The 17,551-nt window shown below is 29.1% G+C and overlaps 5 protein-coding genes across 7 annotated transcripts in view; 2 read left to right on the top strand and 3 right to left on the bottom strand.

The window, feature by feature from the left end:
* LOC122519884 (differentially expressed in FDCP 6-like) overlaps positions 1-10,440 on the top strand; it is a 34,354-nt gene extending 23,914 nt beyond the window's left edge. Inside the window, exons 2-10 of the mRNA XM_043639659.1 lie at positions 7,844-8,132; positions 8,340-8,459; positions 8,546-8,749; positions 8,843-8,958; positions 9,036-9,159; positions 9,231-9,572; positions 9,640-9,841; positions 9,931-10,086; positions 10,156-10,440. Coding sequence (XP_043495594.1) covers positions 8,034-8,132; positions 8,340-8,459; positions 8,546-8,749; positions 8,843-8,958; positions 9,036-9,159; positions 9,231-9,572; positions 9,640-9,841; positions 9,931-10,086; positions 10,156-10,409 — 1,617 coding nt within the window. The 5' untranslated portion in view covers positions 7,844-8,033 and the 3' untranslated portion in view covers positions 10,410-10,440. The remainder of the gene's footprint in view (positions 1-7,843; positions 8,133-8,339; positions 8,460-8,545; positions 8,750-8,842; positions 8,959-9,035; positions 9,160-9,230; positions 9,573-9,639; positions 9,842-9,930; positions 10,087-10,155) is intronic.
* LOC122519883 (probable RNA-binding protein 19) lies at positions 2,197-7,609 on the bottom strand. The gene is made up of 17 exons (XM_043639658.1): positions 7,491-7,609; positions 7,214-7,418; positions 6,943-7,136; positions 6,622-6,861; positions 6,281-6,542; positions 5,988-6,200; positions 5,717-5,911; positions 5,488-5,627; positions 5,254-5,379; positions 5,034-5,169; positions 4,588-4,931; positions 4,313-4,515; positions 4,110-4,226; positions 3,923-4,028; positions 3,714-3,837; positions 3,519-3,619; positions 2,197-2,659 (listed from the first exon to the last, which is right to left on the bottom strand). The coding sequence occupies exons 1-16, from the start codon at positions 7,524-7,526 to the stop codon at positions 3,549-3,551; spliced, it is 2,712 nt and encodes a 903-aa protein (XP_043495593.1). The 5' UTR covers positions 7,527-7,609; the 3' UTR covers positions 2,197-2,659; positions 3,519-3,548.
* Positions 10,441-11,268: 828 nt separating the features above from the next.
* LOC122519881 (dynein regulatory complex subunit 2) lies at positions 11,269-13,100 on the top strand. Of its 2 annotated transcripts, none has more exons than XM_043639654.1 (6): positions 11,269-11,451; positions 11,547-11,799; positions 11,867-12,090; positions 12,175-12,546; positions 12,632-12,772; positions 12,859-13,100. In XM_043639654.1, exons 1-6 carry the CDS (start codon positions 11,311-11,313, stop codon positions 13,051-13,053), a joined length of 1,326 nt encoding a protein of 441 aa, XP_043495589.1. In that variant the 5' UTR covers positions 11,269-11,310; the 3' UTR covers positions 13,054-13,100. The 2 variants fall into 2 exon arrangements, with proteins under 2 accessions (XP_043495589.1, XP_043495588.1); XM_043639653.1 differs by having other exon boundaries at positions 12,175-12,567.
* A 311-nt stretch (positions 13,101-13,411) lies between these two features.
* Positions 13,412-16,312, bottom strand: LOC122519879 (THO complex subunit 5 homolog). The gene is made up of 11 exons (XM_043639652.1): positions 15,994-16,312; positions 15,764-15,901; positions 15,462-15,676; positions 15,303-15,378; positions 15,049-15,234; positions 14,847-14,979; positions 14,547-14,786; positions 14,350-14,452; positions 14,074-14,275; positions 13,708-14,002; positions 13,412-13,635 (listed from the first exon to the last, which is right to left on the bottom strand). Exons 1-11 carry the CDS (start codon positions 16,087-16,089, stop codon positions 13,598-13,600), a joined length of 1,722 nt encoding a protein of 573 aa, XP_043495587.1. The 5' UTR covers positions 16,090-16,312; the 3' UTR covers positions 13,412-13,597.
* Positions 16,313-16,337: 25 nt separating this feature from the next.
* LOC122519882 (NADH dehydrogenase [ubiquinone] 1 beta subcomplex subunit 8, mitochondrial) lies at positions 16,338-17,476 on the bottom strand. 2 transcript variants are annotated; one of them, XM_043639655.1, is made up of 4 exons: positions 17,296-17,476; positions 16,807-17,036; positions 16,575-16,733; positions 16,338-16,488 (listed from the first exon to the last, which is right to left on the bottom strand). In XM_043639655.1, exons 1-4 carry the CDS (start codon positions 17,387-17,389, stop codon positions 16,423-16,425), a joined length of 549 nt encoding a protein of 182 aa, XP_043495590.1. In that variant the 5' UTR covers positions 17,390-17,476; the 3' UTR covers positions 16,338-16,422. The 2 variants fall into 2 exon arrangements, with proteins under 2 accessions (XP_043495590.1, XP_043495591.1); XM_043639656.1 differs by having other exon boundaries at positions 16,640-16,733.
* Between the last annotated feature and the right edge of the window lie 75 nt (positions 17,477-17,551).

Below are 17,551 nucleotides of genomic sequence, written 5' to 3'. Positions count from 1 at the left end.
TTAATGACATAGTTTCATTTCAGATTGAAAGAATTTGCGTTGAATCCTTTTTATTTGTTTTTTGAAATCATCGATATAATTACACGATACTACATTAATAATTTAATTAATAATTAATTGTGTTTTTAAATGATTTTTTTATATTTTATTTTTTGAATCCAAACGAATGTAAAAGATCAGATTGAAAGAATTTGTGTTGAATCCTTTTTATTTGTTCGTTTTTTTTTTTGAAATCATTGTTAACCTACGCACAATCCACGATAATTGATTTACCAAATACGCAAAACGTTGTCGAAAGTTAAACCTCTCAAAAATCTCGAGTACGGAGAACCAGAATTACACGTTGCGCAAAATGACTTTCTCGTTCTAATCAATGTTACCTCGCAAGAGGGAACTTTTTTTCAGCTTGCGTTCCTTGCACATCGTCGTGTACCTCTGTGGAAAACCTGCCAAGCCCCGGAAATATGATATCGCAACCAACAGCTAACTTTGTTGCCTCTCTCTTTCTCTTCTGATCCCTTTTGATATCCTTTAACTATTACATCGAGAATCGTTATCGTAATAATTCAATTTAATAAAACTAAAATCGACTGTCTCCGCTCACATTCTAAATATGCGATTATAAAATTGTCATCTCGTCGAAAGAATGACCTCGAACTTTCTTCTTTCGCTTTCCATTCGAACCCAAGATATTCGATTTCGATGAAATTTTTTACAAATTCCATGGACAAAAATTAAGAGAGAGAGAGAGAGAAAAAAGAAAAAGAAAATCGAATTAAATTCGAACGGTAGAAATTTGTTACTTTTATAAATTTGCACAGGGAGGAGTGGTGGGAAGGGGCCGGAGCGGTTTTTATAAAAAAAAAAGAAAAAGTAAGAGAAAAAGTATTAAATTAAATTCGAGTAGTAAAAATTAAATTATCTTTCATACAATTCGTATAATTATTCGTAATGTTAATGTAACAACGTTCGTATAAATTATTTTTGAGTTCTCTGTTTAAAAAAAAAAAAGGTAATAATTTTGTTGTTTACATTAGAAAAAGAAAATTCGATTATTATAATTTTGCATATAAAAAGGAAAAGGGAGGAGGAAGAGGAGGAGGAGGAGAGAATCGTTACATGCTGTTTGATTTTGCAATCGAATAGCCAGAGAGAGGCACGGTTCGCTCCTTCTTTGCTTAGCACGCGTCGTCTTGGTGGCAACTTAAAGCGGAGTAGTGCAACTTCGAACGAGTGACGAATAGCATTGGACAGACAGCTCGAATAACCGGTAAATTTCCCCACCAAAAATAATTGAACAAGCCGGTTGTGATCGTAAACGTTAAATCAATGCGGCATTTATTTATTACAAGAGTGCACGAATAGATAAAAACCCTTCTGAAAATAAATCTCGAATAATTCGAATAATTTCAAGAATTCTTCATTTCTTTTATTTTTTTTACTTTTTTTTCTTTTTTTTTTCGTTATAATTCCATGTTTTCACAAAGAAAATTGATTTGTGTCATCGATAGGATATCCTCAGAAAGTTTGCATTTAACAATTCCGTTCTCAGGCTACTCTAACAATTATTTAAAACGATTTAAAGCGATGAGAAAGTATTGCGTTAACGAGCGTGAGGATCTGTTTTCTTGTTTTGTTGGATTATTTTTCACAATGTTTACGATTAATTACAAAATAATTACGTGAATGAATTACAATAGGAACGTAATTCAAATCTAATCGGTCTTTCGATAAAACTTTGTTCATTTAGCTGGGAATTTAAGAGTATAAACGGATAATAATGTATTTAATATTATTAGTTCTTGTTATAATAAAAGAGAAATTGTAGAAATCATTTGAATACAAGAAACGTTATATACATTATCGTCGATGATAATTCACAACTCGTTTGTTAAAGCGTAATTATGAAATTCATGCCCGAGTGAGAGAAATAAGACGACGAGAGTTCTAGTAAGATAAAATAGAATAAAACATAACAGAAAAGGAATTTTACGATAGAACGTAAATCGTATTTCACTCTCGTGTGTGCATGTTTCACGCTTTAAAACGTTCTCCTTTTATGCTCGTAAACGCAGGCAGAACGAAAGGGGATGTCCCTCTTGTTATTAAAAACATATATGAGAGAACGAGAATAGTATATTTATTTTCATTGAATAAATTTCATTTTTTAATCTTACCCAATCCATCTTTTTTTTCTTCTTAAAAGTTAACAATTATTTATATTGTCTGTTAAATTTGTCTTCAAAAAACTACGCTCAGGTACATCGTGTTGCACCAATTTTGTGCGTGCACACTGTGTAGCTCTATGTAATTTATTTATTAATATAATTAATTAATCGATCCGTTTGTTAATTTATTTTTTGGACGAGCACAACGCGCGACCTTGTTAATGGTCGATGACACCGAAGGACACATAAATACGTATGTATGGTGGATCAAATTCGCGAGCACTGTTCTCCAGGACGAAGAACGTACAACTGACGAGGTCTTCTTGCGATCGGTTGGAAGGTGGACGAGTCGAAGAGAGTCACTGTTACTTTCATGGGCCGTCTCCACCTCCAACCATAGCTATCACCTTCGATATACACAAGGGGCCCCACCAGTCGATCCGCATTTTCATTCCATCGGCATCGGGTCCCTTCTTCTTGCTGTACTTCAACTGGGAGAGGTGAAAGGAAGATATTTATTTTCTTATTATATTCCTTCCATGAATATCTCCCTTTTGTGTTGTTTTTCGAGAACCCAGTTATCATATCATTCACTTCGTTTGATTATACACAAAATTAAATCTACATATGTATATAAAAATTAAAGAATTTTTTTTAGATTAAATATATTTATCGTTAAAAAACAAATAACATTTAATGTGATGAAAATGAACAAACGAATGATTTACATTTCAATATATACAGGAATGTTCAATCTGATATCTGTAACGATGAATGATCGTTGAAATTGTTTCAAACGTGGGTTTGAATTACTGTTTCATGCCGCTTGAGCACGTTAAACTCGCATAAGAAAAAACGAGGGTGTCGTAAAACCTAAATACATCGAATTATTCCAACTCATTACGATTGCCAAGTAGATAGAATGAAAATAAGAGAGAGGCAATTCGCGTGACACTGTACTTCTCTTTTTAGAAACGATATCTTGCATTGTTTTCGTGAAAAGTAAGAGAAAGAAAAGTTCCATATAAACGTGAGACGAAGGTCAATGTAAATAGTATTTGCCGTGGTTCGAAAACCGTATTAACTTTCTTTTTGAATCATTGCCAAAAGATAGTAAACGTGTCAAATTCATGGTCGTAAAGGCCGTCATTTTCCTTTTTTTTTTAATTGAAAATTTAGATCATTATATATATATTTTTTTTTAAGTAAATTAATATAAAATTAATATTATGTTTGAATTATTTCATTTCTATCTGCAAAACGATTAATATCGTTTATAATACTATTTTTCAATAGTATACAAAAATTATATTTACTATACATTATAAATATTACAATATATATACAAACTTCGCATATCGATGAATAGAATTAAATAATTCATTCCACTTCTAATCCGACCGTTTCAGGATTCAAGACTGCTTTTTTACTCTTTTTTGCTAGACTCTCCTCTGTAATAGTTTTTATTTTTTAAATAGAAACAAATATTTCATTAGTAAATATTTTTATAGTGATCGTAAATGATGTTAAAAATATATATCATACCTCCGTGAAAATGTTTTGCAGTTCTTTTCCTAATTTCTTCAATAGTCTCTTCCTTTTGAGCCCATTCTAATACTAATCTTCGGCCGTACAAATGAGTACTCTGACATAACGCTTGGAATGCTCTCTACAACGATACAATAATTGAACTTCTTTAAATTTAAAATATTACAATAATAAATATGATTGCATATAATTCGATAATTCATTACCTTGGCTTCGCTTTTCGTGTAATATTCAACGAAACCGAATCCTCTATGTTGTTCAGCGCCTATCAATTTTTTTGGTAATCTTACAGCTTTCAATTCTCCAAATGCTCTATAAATATAAAGCAGCAACAAACTGGTTAAACTAAAAGACACAAAAATATATGTAGTATAATAAAATATAAATACGCACTTAAACAATTCTGCAATTTCTTGGACTGTCGCTTGGAATGGTACATTTCTAACTAAAATTTTTGTTCCCGTTTGTGGTGTTACCTTGGATGATTTTTTTGCAGTTTTAACATCGCTCCTAAATAAGTTTAATAAAATTATATTAAAGGCATACTATCCACGCACACACATACAGATATATTTTTAGTAACAGTATAAACGTACGCGAGTGTTCTCTCAGATCTTTTTAATTCCAGAGTTTTACCATCAAGTACCGTCATTTGTAATGTTTTTAAAGCACGGTTTGCATCGTGCTGATATTTATATCTAACAAAACCATAACCCATGGATAATTTTGCACCAGGATTTGTTAAATCTTTTTTAGTCGCTATCATGACGTAATGAATGGGGCCACATTTAGCAAAGTACTGAAAAATTACAGTTATATGTTTTGATGAACGTTTATGTGTGAGAAAGAAAATAGATTTAATATAAAATACCTCTTTCAATGCACTTTCGGTAGTCGAGAAGTTTAGATTTTTAACAAAAATAGTTGTATCCGGCTCAGGCTCTTCGTCGTCATCCTCTATTTCTTTATTTTCTTCATTCGAATTAGTTTTATTTGAGTCATCTTTTTCTACTTCTTTCATTTCTATGGATTCTGTGTCCGGCAATTTATTTTGAACGTTATTTTTATTTTTACTTCTGTCCAATTCGCTAAGTTTCTTCGTGAAACTATTATCTGGCGCCCATTCCAGATAAAGTGGTAAATGTTTGAATTTAGTATATGCTAATTTTGTAAATGCTTTACGTGCTTCTGACGGTTCTAAAAATTCCACTAGGGCTGGAAAATGAGAAAAATTTACAAGTTAGTATTTTTTGTTTATATCTCACGTGTAATATTATTTTATTGATGCCGTTATAGTATTCAAATATTATACTAAACCTGTTATTCCTGATGGTGGCATAACAACTCTTCCAAGTTCTCCAAATTTAGAAAACGTGTAATAAATTTCGTTAGACTGCGTACCAGCTGGTAAATTTTTTACCAATATAATAGTCTTCGATCGTGTTTCTGAAGGCTAATCAAATAAAATTACAATTAGTATAATCATTATCTAACATAAGTATAAAATGTTCAGATAATTTATATAAATTTAATTTACTTGATTAAATGCGTCCAAACAAACTTCGTTTTCTTCCAAAAACTTTCTTGTCTCCTGTACTAATTGTGTTTCACCCAACGCTAATTTAACGGCGGTACTCATACCATTGGAATCATCTTCCAGTATCTTTAATATTAAATGACATATATATAAACATAAAACACTTGTGAGAACAAATTTTTAATTTCTAAACATTAAAAAATAAAAGAATAGTATAATTTGAAATTTTCATACGTGTCCTTTAGTCGTGTTGTATGTCGCAGCTATTGCCTCAGCAATAGCATTTTGTCCCAGAAATAATGTATTCCAATTGTGAGACGAATTTGCACTCATTTTAGTTTGTATTTCTTTCTTCTTTTTGTAAGGTAAAGTTTCTATATGAAAAAAGAAAAGGAACAAAAAGCAATGAATATTTCAATCCCCCTTTAAATTTTAAATTATATTATATTTATAAAACATCTACCTAAATCAACATGATCCAATAAAGAAGATTGTGCTTTGCCTGGAAGCAAATGTAACATTCTACCATTTAAGATAGAACCATCCAATTCAGTATAAGCTTTGATAGCATGTTCAGGCATTAAAAACGTTATTGTACCAAAACCTTTTGGTTTTCTGGTAGTCCGATCCACGGGTAAATTAACTTCGGTTAAGGGACCTAATTAAATTAATATTGTATTAATAAATATCTAAAGATATTATCATAGATGATAAAAAGAAAAAGTTCAATTTACCGTATTTTTCAAATAGTTGTCTGATGTCATCCTCTGTTGTCGTATAAGTCAGATTTCGTATAAATATTCTTCCGGATTCTGCTATACTTTCTTCATTTTTTAATGACTCTTCTTGCTTTATCCATTTAACATTAGAATTGTTAGCTTCTGTATTGTTATCTTCTTTAGTTTCTAAATGTTCTTCGTATTTCGTCAAAAATATCTGTTTACCATCTAAGAAATAAAAATAAAAATCTATAAATTTTTATAATCGTGAAAGAAAAATTTACTAAATTTCTTCATAGTATTCTTACCAAAAAAACTTTTATTCTTTAATAAAGCCTTTCTCATTTGCTGTTCAGATTTAAATCCAACGTAAGCTATCCCCTTGATTTTCGGTGGTACGCGTATAGATTTTGGTTTTAAGGGATGAAAGAATTGTTTAATGTGTTTCTTTTTATGGTTGTATCCTAATCCTCGTAATTTTACTGTAAAAAACTTTACAGGACCGTGCTTTGATGCAGATACTTCTTTCTTGTTAACAGTTTGTGTTTTTGTCTTTAACGCTTCCATATACTATTCAATAAAAACAATGATTATACTATAAATTGATAAAATAAAATATAAAAAGTTACTTTTATAATTAACAACTTACTTCTAAATCTGATATAACTGTATTGGCAATCTTTTCCTTCTCATCTTTTTCTTCTTTTATTTCTTTATCTTCTTCTTTTTCTTCTTCATCACTTTTGTGAGCAGAATCATTGCTTTCATTGTCTTCTTTATCTTCTGGATTCGCTATAGTTTTGATTACAGCGTCATTGATCCAAACTTTTTTTGAATCTGCTACTGCGTGACTTTCAAGAAATTCCATGAACAATGGATCATCTTTATGCTATGTTTAAATAAAAATTATATTATTCATATCTCTTCTACGATAAAATAGTATCGCTTAGAAATATCATAAGATTCATACCTTCGCAATGGCTTCTTTAACTTCTGCAGATTGTTCTTCCTTATTTTTCTTCTTTTTCTTTTTTGCTTCTTTAAGAGTTTCATTTTCATTACCGTCTCCATCATTTGTATCATTTTTGGTTTTATCGTTTAATTGTTTATAATAAGAACTATCCGGTGCGTATTTACTCCATGATTTTGGTTTTGATGGATCACCTGATTTAAATTTTGTTAATAAATAATTTTTCTTTCATGAATTTGTCTATATATAATACAATTTTTAATACTATTACCTAAATCGGCACACAAATCAACAGATATTCTGCAAGTATCTATGCAAGTTTTATCAAAATATTCTTTAGCTTTTAATGCTTCTTCTTCTGTTTTAAAACCAATAAAACCAAAATGCCTGAACGTTCCATCTTTTGTATATTTCAATTGTACATCGGTAACAAAACCTTTTTCACTAAAAAGTTCTTTCAATTTGGACTCTGTAACCTATTAATATAAAAAGAACTTTTAAAAATAATTATACATTTATTTTAATAAAACGTAATTGAAATTACTTACACTCTTAGGTAAATTTTTTACAATTAATCGAGACATAATTAATTATTTAACAATAATTCGCACTGTAAAAAATGTTAACCAATCCACTATGAATCACTCGAAGCACATGTACAACTTATGGTTATGTTTACATTCTCAATGCACTTTTCATTCCAATATGGCTGCTGTAATTTGATTGGCTATTCACTTGCCCGCGATAATCGCAACAAATTTTAAAACACACTATATGCATTTCATTAAATATTACACTTATATATTAAAATTTGTTTATTATCGATATAATTAAATTGAATAAATTTAAATTTATGTTATATTTCGTTGATAAAAAATAATAGAAATATTTATTTTCACAGGAAACGTGAAATTTAATGAAGGTTATTAATAAAGTTAAAAGAAATGACAAACGGAGGCGTTGCATGTACTATTCCATTCACTGACACACATACAGTGACAGAGTAATGTTCATTGCTCGATATGTGCTACGACGATGAGAATATAGAAGCATCGTAAGAGAAACACCTGTTGCTCGTATTCGTCGGAATAATGACCCATCTACTAAAAAATGTGACGAACAGTATTTGGCACGCGTTTCACGCGTTGCAAGGTGATACACCTGATCTTGTCGCTAAATCAAAGTTGAAGGTGAGTCATCCTTGTTGTTTTTCTTTGTTGATATTGACTTTTTTATTTCATTTCTCACGACTTTTAGAAGCTAAAGATTTATGGGATTATATCGTTTTTTTCACATATTCGGGTGTGGCTACTTAATTCACATCGTATTTTTATAAGAATATTTTTGTTTATCCATTTCTTCTACGTTTGATTTTTGTCTTTTTTTTGTTTCTACAGGTGTTAACGGCCAACATCGGCACGTTAATGGACTTATATGGTGTTGAAAAAGGTCTAGAACATTACCGCAGTACTCAGAGTCTCACTTTTGACCAATACATTTTTTATTTACAAAAGGAGGTATAATATCATTTTTTTATTTTTTTTAGCATTATTTTATTCGTATTATTTAACTAATTTATTGTCTTTAATTAATTATATTATAGGTTTTCTCATCTATTACCGATGCAACTTCAATACAAATACACAGGTCATTGGAAAAAGGAATCGATGAAATATGTTGGTTGATTTGTAAAAGAATGTATTTAGAAAGATCGCATCCAATATTTGAACCCAATAGTGTCTATCAATTGTTTAGAGTATTCTGTTTATTGGCTGAACCGGAATCAGATAACATGGATTTTCATATGGTTCGTACAATCTTTCTCATAATGATTTATTATTCCTTATTAAATTATTTTTAAGATGCGCTTTTATTATGACTCTTACTATTTTTTATTTAGATTGCAATGCATACAGAAGAAGTTGCTCAAATCGCTTCTCATTTGGTAACATCGTTAGGATTGCAATGGGATGCAGCAGATTTCTCAGCTTTATCAGCAGCTATTGGAACATTTAGGTATTTTGTATATGCGATTTGAATTATTTATCATTGTAGAGAAACTATAAAATTTCATTTAATTGTACTTTTGGAAGGTTTCCTACATTCCTGGCAGTTTTGGAATCCAAATACAGCGGTGGAAGAACTTCGGATAACATAGCATTGACTGAAGCTATTGATGATCTTTATCAAATATACATAGAAAATGTGGTCAAAAAGGTAAAATATTCATTGTTATCTAAAAATATAATTTAAGAATAACATTTATCGGTTAACGTATATTTTTACAGGGATATTTAATGAAGAAAGGTTTCTTACTTCCAACATTGAAGTATTTTTGGTTTGTTCTTCGTCCTGGTGAATTATTATATTTTAAAGATTCTCAGCAAAGGGAACCATCGGGTTCAATAATATTGAGTACAAATTGTTGGGCCGATGCAATTACTACTGGTGGAAAACCTGACAGAAGATTCGTATTAAGTACACCTGAACACAGGGCTATCGAATTAGTGGCAGATGATCACAAAGGACGATTACAATGGTTGGCAGCTTTGCAAATTGCTATTCAACATTCCGGTGAAAAAATTGGTTATCAAAGAAGTTTAGCTAATCAAAGGAGGTCTTTAAGACAAGTAAGTTATTAAAACGAATATATGTTATTTTTTATTTTATATGTATATTCATTTTTATAATTATTAGTCAATGAAACAAGAAAAAGAGAAAACAAGACTGGAATTACAATTTGAAAGGCAAGCTAGAATTGCAGCTGAAATTCAAGCTAGAAAATTGGAAGCATTGTCAAAAGAGGAAGGAGCTAAGGTTCACGAATTGGAAGAAGCTAAATTAAAATTAGAAAATCTTTTGCAAGAGGAAAAACAAGCATTGAGAGACGAAGAAATAGGTGACAAATACAACCTGTATTTCTTAATCTTTTATTTCCTTTAAAAGTATTTATCAAATGCTCTCTCTCTCTGTTATTTTGTAATACAGTTCGAAATCTTCAAGCGAGAGTTCTTAGAGAAGAATGGGAAAGAAGAGAGCAATTAGAAAAATTACAACAGGAACAACAAGATTTATTAGAACTGGAAAAAATGAAAAGATTGGAATTCGAGCGCAAACAGCAAGAAAATGAACATCAATTGCGAGGTACGTATCGTGAATTTTCATATTTATATATTAAAAATTGAAAAACTTTTCTATAGCATTTATTTGCAGATGCAGAAATGCGATTACAAATGTTGGAGGCTGAAAAGCAAAGTTTAGATGCGGAGCTTCGCGCAGCACAACAAAAGGTAAAGCGTGCGGAGGAGGCACAAATTTTATTAGAAGCGCAAATTGTTGTTACTCGTCCGTTAAAGAGCGGAGAAAAAATTAGACGTACACAAAGCTTTATACCGACTACGAAGGAGAGACCGTTATCCGTGGAAAAGTTTGATCATAGATCGATGACCCTGCAAAATAATTGTTGATGATGTATGTTATTACATACTGAATAAGCAAGAGAAGGAGCTGTTACTATTTCTATAATCGTCTGTATTAATTGAAATGAAATTCTTTTACCGCAAAGATATAATTATGAAAAAACATATTGATATTATATACAACATTCTGATGTATCTTTTATCAGGGTATTAACACTATAGTTCCTTACTCCAAACTTGCCACGTTATTAAATTTAGCCAAAGTGCATAAGAATTTGTTTTATATACATATATATACGACGATAATAATGATTTAATATATATAATGAAACTAATAACGAACAAAAATAACAAATTAATTTTTTTGTACATAAATATGAATTTTGTATAATGTTTTAGCGCCGTTAGCATAGCTAAGTTACAATAAGTATTAATTATTATGATATGCAGAATATTTAACATAATATTGTTATTTAACTTTACATATAAAAATTGCGATATTTTTTTTAAGATCTATGTCGATATTTTTATAGCTATTTATATATATGGTTAAAATAATTTATATTCTTCCAACTTTATATATATATATATATATAATATACACACACACATACTATATAATATACATGCCTGTGTGAATGCATTGGTGATGACAGAATTGATCAAACAAATACAGAACTGTTACATTATTGCGGACGATACAGTAGTACAAGTTACGTATTTACGTGTGTTTATCAGTACTGAAACATATCGTGGAAATCAGTTTTTATAAGTTTTTTCAATTTAACTTAGATTTATAAGATGCAAATATATTGTAACAAGTATTATTTATACATTCAGATATTGTATTAGGTCGAAAGATATATATATATATATCTCCTTCGTATTTGATAAATATATTAAGTAATAATTTAATATATAAATAAATAAATAAAGAAAAAAATATATAATGCCACCAAAAAGAAAAGGTAAAGCTAATAAATTCGCTCGCATGAGCGAGGAAGAACGTGCTCGTTATATGCAGCATCGTGCAGAATTAGAATTAGAAGCGAAAAGACGGAAACAACAATTGATAGCAATTTTTAGTAAGGTAATATATCCACGACAATAAACTATATATATATATGACTAAAATATTTGTTATATTTTTATTTTAAAGTAACGATCAAGAAATTTTTTATTTAGAACAAATTGAAACGCGAAGAAGCTTTTTCAAGATTGAATACAGCAAAAATAAACGAACAGTGGCGATTTATTCTTCGTCAGATTAAATGTAAAGAATTTGATGAAGATATTAAGTATCTTTGGAAAAATTTTGATAGAATGATTAATACTAAGGATAAAATAATACAGTTGTTGCATGTAGAAATAGAAATGGCAGATATCGATCATAGAAGATTGCAAGAAGCTCATATTGGAATTATAGACAAAATTATTGGTAATTATTGTATTTGCAATTTTTCAAATATGTAAATATTTGAAAAGAAAAAGAACATTATTTTTAGAACTGTACGCGCAGAAACTTAGAGCTTTGTGTGACGATTACATTAATAAAGTGCATAACATTCAAAGTAAAGAAACAGTAGAATTGAATAAATTAAAATCACATATGGAAAAAACTTGTGACGAAATCAAATTGATTACCATAAATGAGAAAGTAGAATTGGAAAAAATATTAGCAAGGACTAATTCACAAAATGCTGTTAATATTTGTAATTTAATTTCATTGGTAAGCAAAATTAAATTAATAATTCTTGTTTTAAAAATTTACTTACTATATATATTTTATGTATATTTTAATTTTTATTTACAGAGAAAAGATATGATGTTAGAACTTAAAAATAAAATTTCTATTAAAGTAGAAAATTTATCGAAACAATTAAATGAGATAATGCTAGAGTATAATACAACTACTGAAATCAAGAGGAAAAAATATGAATTATTGAAAGAACAGGATGATGTTAATCTAGCAGAAATGACACAATATCCAAAATTAATTACACAATTGCAAAATAAAATAAATACTGTAAAAAATGACACAGAAAGTCTATTAGAAAAAAGGGAGTCTAGCATTAACGAGTTAAGATATCAGATGAAATTTACAAGCCATAAATTATTAACAGCAAAAAAAAATTTTAGAACGGATCAAATTTTACAATCTGAACAGTTAAAAAAATTAAGCATTGTTTGTAATACTGTCATTAAGGTGAAAAACAAAGTTAATTATTTAATCTAATTAATCTTATATTATATTTTTTCTATGTTTACAGGATTTGGAAAAAATTAATGAAAAAAGTATAGCATTGTTATCATTGATGAAATTGTGCTCAGAACTAGAACCTTTATCAGTATCTATTAAAATGTATATCTGTTCTGACATAGATCCTGTAGAAGAATCAACCATACATTGCGTGAGTGTTCATATAAAATCGTACAAATTTCATTAAATTTTTAAAAATTTTCTATTAACTATTTATGTAAATATATGCATATATAGATATCTAAACCATTTCAAAAATTGGAAAAATTTTGGATGCGTTACAATTATATAAAGGTTGAAAATATTTCAATGAAGAAAGAATGTAATAAGTTATTGGCAGAAAACAAACACCTAAGATATATGCTACGAAATTATCTCATCAGCGTTTCCAGAATAAAGAGTACATTACCAATCACATCAATTGCTATTTAAATAACAATTGCAAAATAAAAAAAATTAAACATTTTTTTAAATAAAAATTCTTTTTTAATATTTATAGCCCAAAATTAAATGTAAAAATAATTTGTACTGCCTACGAAATTATCTCATCAGCGTTTCCCGATATAACGAGTAGTTACCAATCACATCAATTGCTATTTAATAACAATTGCAAATAAAGAATAAATAAACATTTTTAAATAAATTCTTTTTAATATTTATGCCCAAATTAAGTGAAACAATAATTGTATGCCTATAACTAACGATGAGTGAATATTCCTCCTCCTAATGCCAAATATATGTAAGGCCTTGCACGTGTACGCCCTCTGACAGGGTGGAAAAAGATTTTTTCTTTAGGTGCCATGCTTTCCGTTTCCAAATATATATCGAAGCATGCTCTTAAACGTTGTAATTGTGCTGATATCGTTGGAGGTTTTGTCCACATAACATTAACTTCCCGTTCAATGTCCCTTAAAATATCAACTGATGCAGGAACCATAGGACTTATGCTTATGCTGAACAACGCAGCTACTTTTGGCTAATCTGGTTTTATAGCAATCCTAGCTATGAGTTCACCTAGAAAAATATTTTATACTTTAATAACTTACATATAAGTAAATTTATTACAGAAAAAAAAATATTACATACTGCTTCCACGACGTAATACAGCTTCATAAAAGATATCAACAGATGATACCAATCCTTCTCGATAAATGGGTGCGCTAGTATAATTAGCATAATTTTTCCATGTCATAGTAGTAAATCTATGCAACGAAGTTGTAATTTTTTGTGGCAGTGGATTAACGGTATTTATAAGAATAGGTAAATTTCCAGATTCCAATCGACGAATTTCTCGACATAATTCTAATCTAGCTTTTACTCGTCTTTTTATTTCTTTCAGAACACTTACAACGCTATCTTGCGTTGATTCTTGAACGGTAGGCTATAAATTAAATATAATGTAAGAAGATTGTTAAAGATTAATTTAATATGCAGTATAAAAGAATTATTTACCTTTTGATCATGAGAGTTAGCCGAAATAAAATGCAACCCAGCCATTCTTTGAGCCCATCTATAAGGAATACCTAATCCTAGACTTGAAAATGATCCTAAATTGTGACGCGCTAGTTGATAATGATTGGCAGGATTTGGACTATCTATACCCAAATCGTTGGGATATAATTCACGAAGAACTGATTCTGATACGAGCATGTCTCTGTTGGAAAAAATGAATTTGGTTTAATATAAATCCAGGATCATATATAAGTAGTATAACCAAATTTAAATTACCCAGCACTAATGCCTCCAGAAACATCAGTTTCGAGTTTAGATTCTACCGTAACCACTTTTAAATGTATCATATAAAAGAATTGTAACGTTAATTTGGTTTCAGCTGAAAAATAATCGCCATAAATTATTCGTAGCAAAAATTTCTATAAATTATCTAATATTTTCTTTTTTTTTTTTTAAATTATAAAATCACTTACTTTTCATTGAAATGACAAGTGTTACGTTTAAAGGGTGCCTCTGCAATAATTTAGATCTTTTTTCTTCTTGTCTAGCTTCTTTAGATAATCTGTGATGTCTTTTTTTATGTACAGGTGTTTCTTCTACGATATTCTCTAACTGAGTTTCAGGATCTGAATCTGATTCTTGTAATCCATCTTGATTATTTGTACGCTTTGCTTCGTCTTTGTCTCCTTCCACTTTTATGATAATTGTATTATCTACAAACAATTGATTAGTATTAAAAATAATTCATTTCGAATATATAACACTTAACGTACCATATGCATCTCGATATGCAGTTGCTTTTGCATAAAGTACATATAAAGGTGATGCGAGCAAAGCTGCTTTCTGATGTTCTTGTCTAACTTTATCTAAAGGTAGTCCGAGACTTTCTTGCAATGGTTTACTTGCCTGCAAAAATATATTCATAAATATATACACAATAGAATAAAAGTATATGAAAAGATAAAAAGAAATTACTTCTAGTATGGCTAGAAGTTGTGGTGCAAGATTATCCAATCTAGTTTGTTTAGATTCCATATCGGCTGTAACTGCTTTCTTACTTTCAGTTAATTCATCGCATAGAGCAGCTAGCTGTTTCCGTTGAGTCAATTCCCATTCAAGTCGAGCTAATCTTAATTGATGCGGGTTCATTTTTGTTATTTCCTAAAACAAATGTTTACAATAGAAATATTGAGTATTTTTTTTCTTCTTTTTATTTTTTTTAAATTTACAGGTCTAGATATGCTTTCAGGTGCTTCTCCATAAAATTCTTCTTCCGGTACAAGTTGTATCAACTCATCTTTTGATCTAAAAACAAAAATACACATATTATTTAACATATTTGTGATTTATCAATCGCTTTGTATAAAAGATACAAAATGAAAACATACTTAAATTGTAGACATTTGATAACTTCTTTTTTTAAATGCATGACTTCGTATAATAAATTCTGTAATTGTAAATGCTTGCTATCAACGCTACTCTTAGCCGCAACTAAAGAATCTCGAGCAAATTTAGTACGAAACTTTTCCATCCTATTGAGTTTCTTTAATTCAATAAATGATAACGATGTTTGAATTTGTAACTCATGTACTTCTTCCTCCGCCTGAAATATTATTTTTACTTGCACAATAAATTATAACTTATTTGATAATAACAAAAGAAAAATTCTGCAATAAATTGTAATACATACGTTTGAATCATTGCTAATTTTTAATTTAGCAATTTTACTCATGGCTTTCCGGATATTTTCACATGTAGATAAGAAACTTTCCGAATCACTTTCGGGTGATCTTTCCAAAGCCTCTTTTTCTTCATTGGTGATTATAGTCTAAACAATATAATTTTTATGTTAAAAAGTTGGTTTTTTAAATATTATTATTAATAAATAAAATTGATGAGATTGATGAAATGAAAGTTAACCTTATACATGTCCCCATCTTTTAACCATGGAATAGTACCAGTGCTGATAGATTTTCTCCTTTTTTTGGAATTATCTGTATCATTTTCTTTACCCATTTTATAAATTATAAAACATTAATTTATTTTTAATACAAATCCTTGTAAAATATCACACACTACGGTCTAATAGTATATAACTGAAAATAAGAGTTGCAATGGAAGTTTTGAAAGTTGCTCATTGATGGCGCTGCATGTTTCAAAATCAACTTTAGTCAAAACAAAAATATTATAGTATACAATTTGACAAATTTATATTGAATATAAATGAAATATAATTTTTAAAAATATATTAACAAATATGAATATAAATGATGGATTTCATAAATATAATTTTTTATACATACATCATTAAGGACTCTACAAAGTATTGTAACATTTCATAATTTATAATTAACTAGTTTTAACTGGCTCAAAAGTATAATGAGTTACACCAGGTTTAGGGTATTGCTTTTCCATCTAAAAGAATAATATATATTTGTAAATAAATGTTTAATGGACATGTTTAAATGATATACATAATTTTGATAATATTGCTAACTTACTACAGGTTGGAACCATGGGTAAAATGAAAATAAGTAAAACAATCCCCCAAGGATTGTTACCGTACCAAAGAACATTAATGATGCACCTACAGGTGACATTGGTTGCCGAACTCCAGCTGAATAACGGTCTTCTCCTATTATATCTGCTTCGATGTGTACCTAAGAAACATGAACATTAATATAATGAAATTGATGACATTCATTCAAATTCTAATACTATTTAAATTATTACCGGTTCATGAAGATTTCTTCTGAATTCAGGAAAATCATAAGGATAATATGGATCTTTTGTTTCGGGACTAACAAATGGCAGTTTTGGATAATCACCGTATCCAAATCCATCTTCTTCATAAGCTTTAGTTTCCCGTGGATGTAAATTATATTTTTTAGCTGCTTCTTTTATTTCTTCTTCCGTTTTTGGTACTTCCTTTTTGGCTCTCCATAAGCTGAAGTCTGTCCTTGCTTAAAAACAAAATAAAATACATATAAGAATGATTAAAATTAATTTTAATAATTTTATATGCTATAAGTGCACATATTTGTGTGTGCATGAAAGGATTTGTATATTATTTATATCATCATAAATAAATATAAAAAGAAAAAAGGAAATAACAGGAATACGTCATTGAATGAATATAAACTTACATAATAAAATAATAACCTATTAAATAGTTAAGTATTAAAAGGTGACAGAACTTAATAACAATATTAGAATACTTACTTTCCTCGCTATAATTAGCTTTCATAAATAATGTAAATTTGTTTCTTGATACTATTAAACCTCTTAATGTCATACAATTTTTAAGAAGAGCCATTCTCGTTAAAGCGCTGTAACGTCAACCTAGAATGGTTAAACGCAGTCGACTAATCAAAGCACGCGCATTTGTGTGCAAGTATATATATATTCTAAGATCTTATGACAATTATATTGACTAATACAATTAAATTATTTCCCATTGAGGGTTCTATAAACTATT

Source organism: Polistes fuscatus, unplaced genomic scaffold (assembly GCF_010416935.1).
Source record: "Polistes fuscatus isolate 324 unplaced genomic scaffold, CU_Pfus_HIC Scaffold3, whole genome shotgun sequence".
Lineage (NCBI taxonomy): Eukaryota > Metazoa > Arthropoda > Insecta > Hymenoptera > Vespidae > Polistes > Polistes fuscatus.
This window is presented reverse-complemented; position numbering and strand designations above follow the sequence as displayed.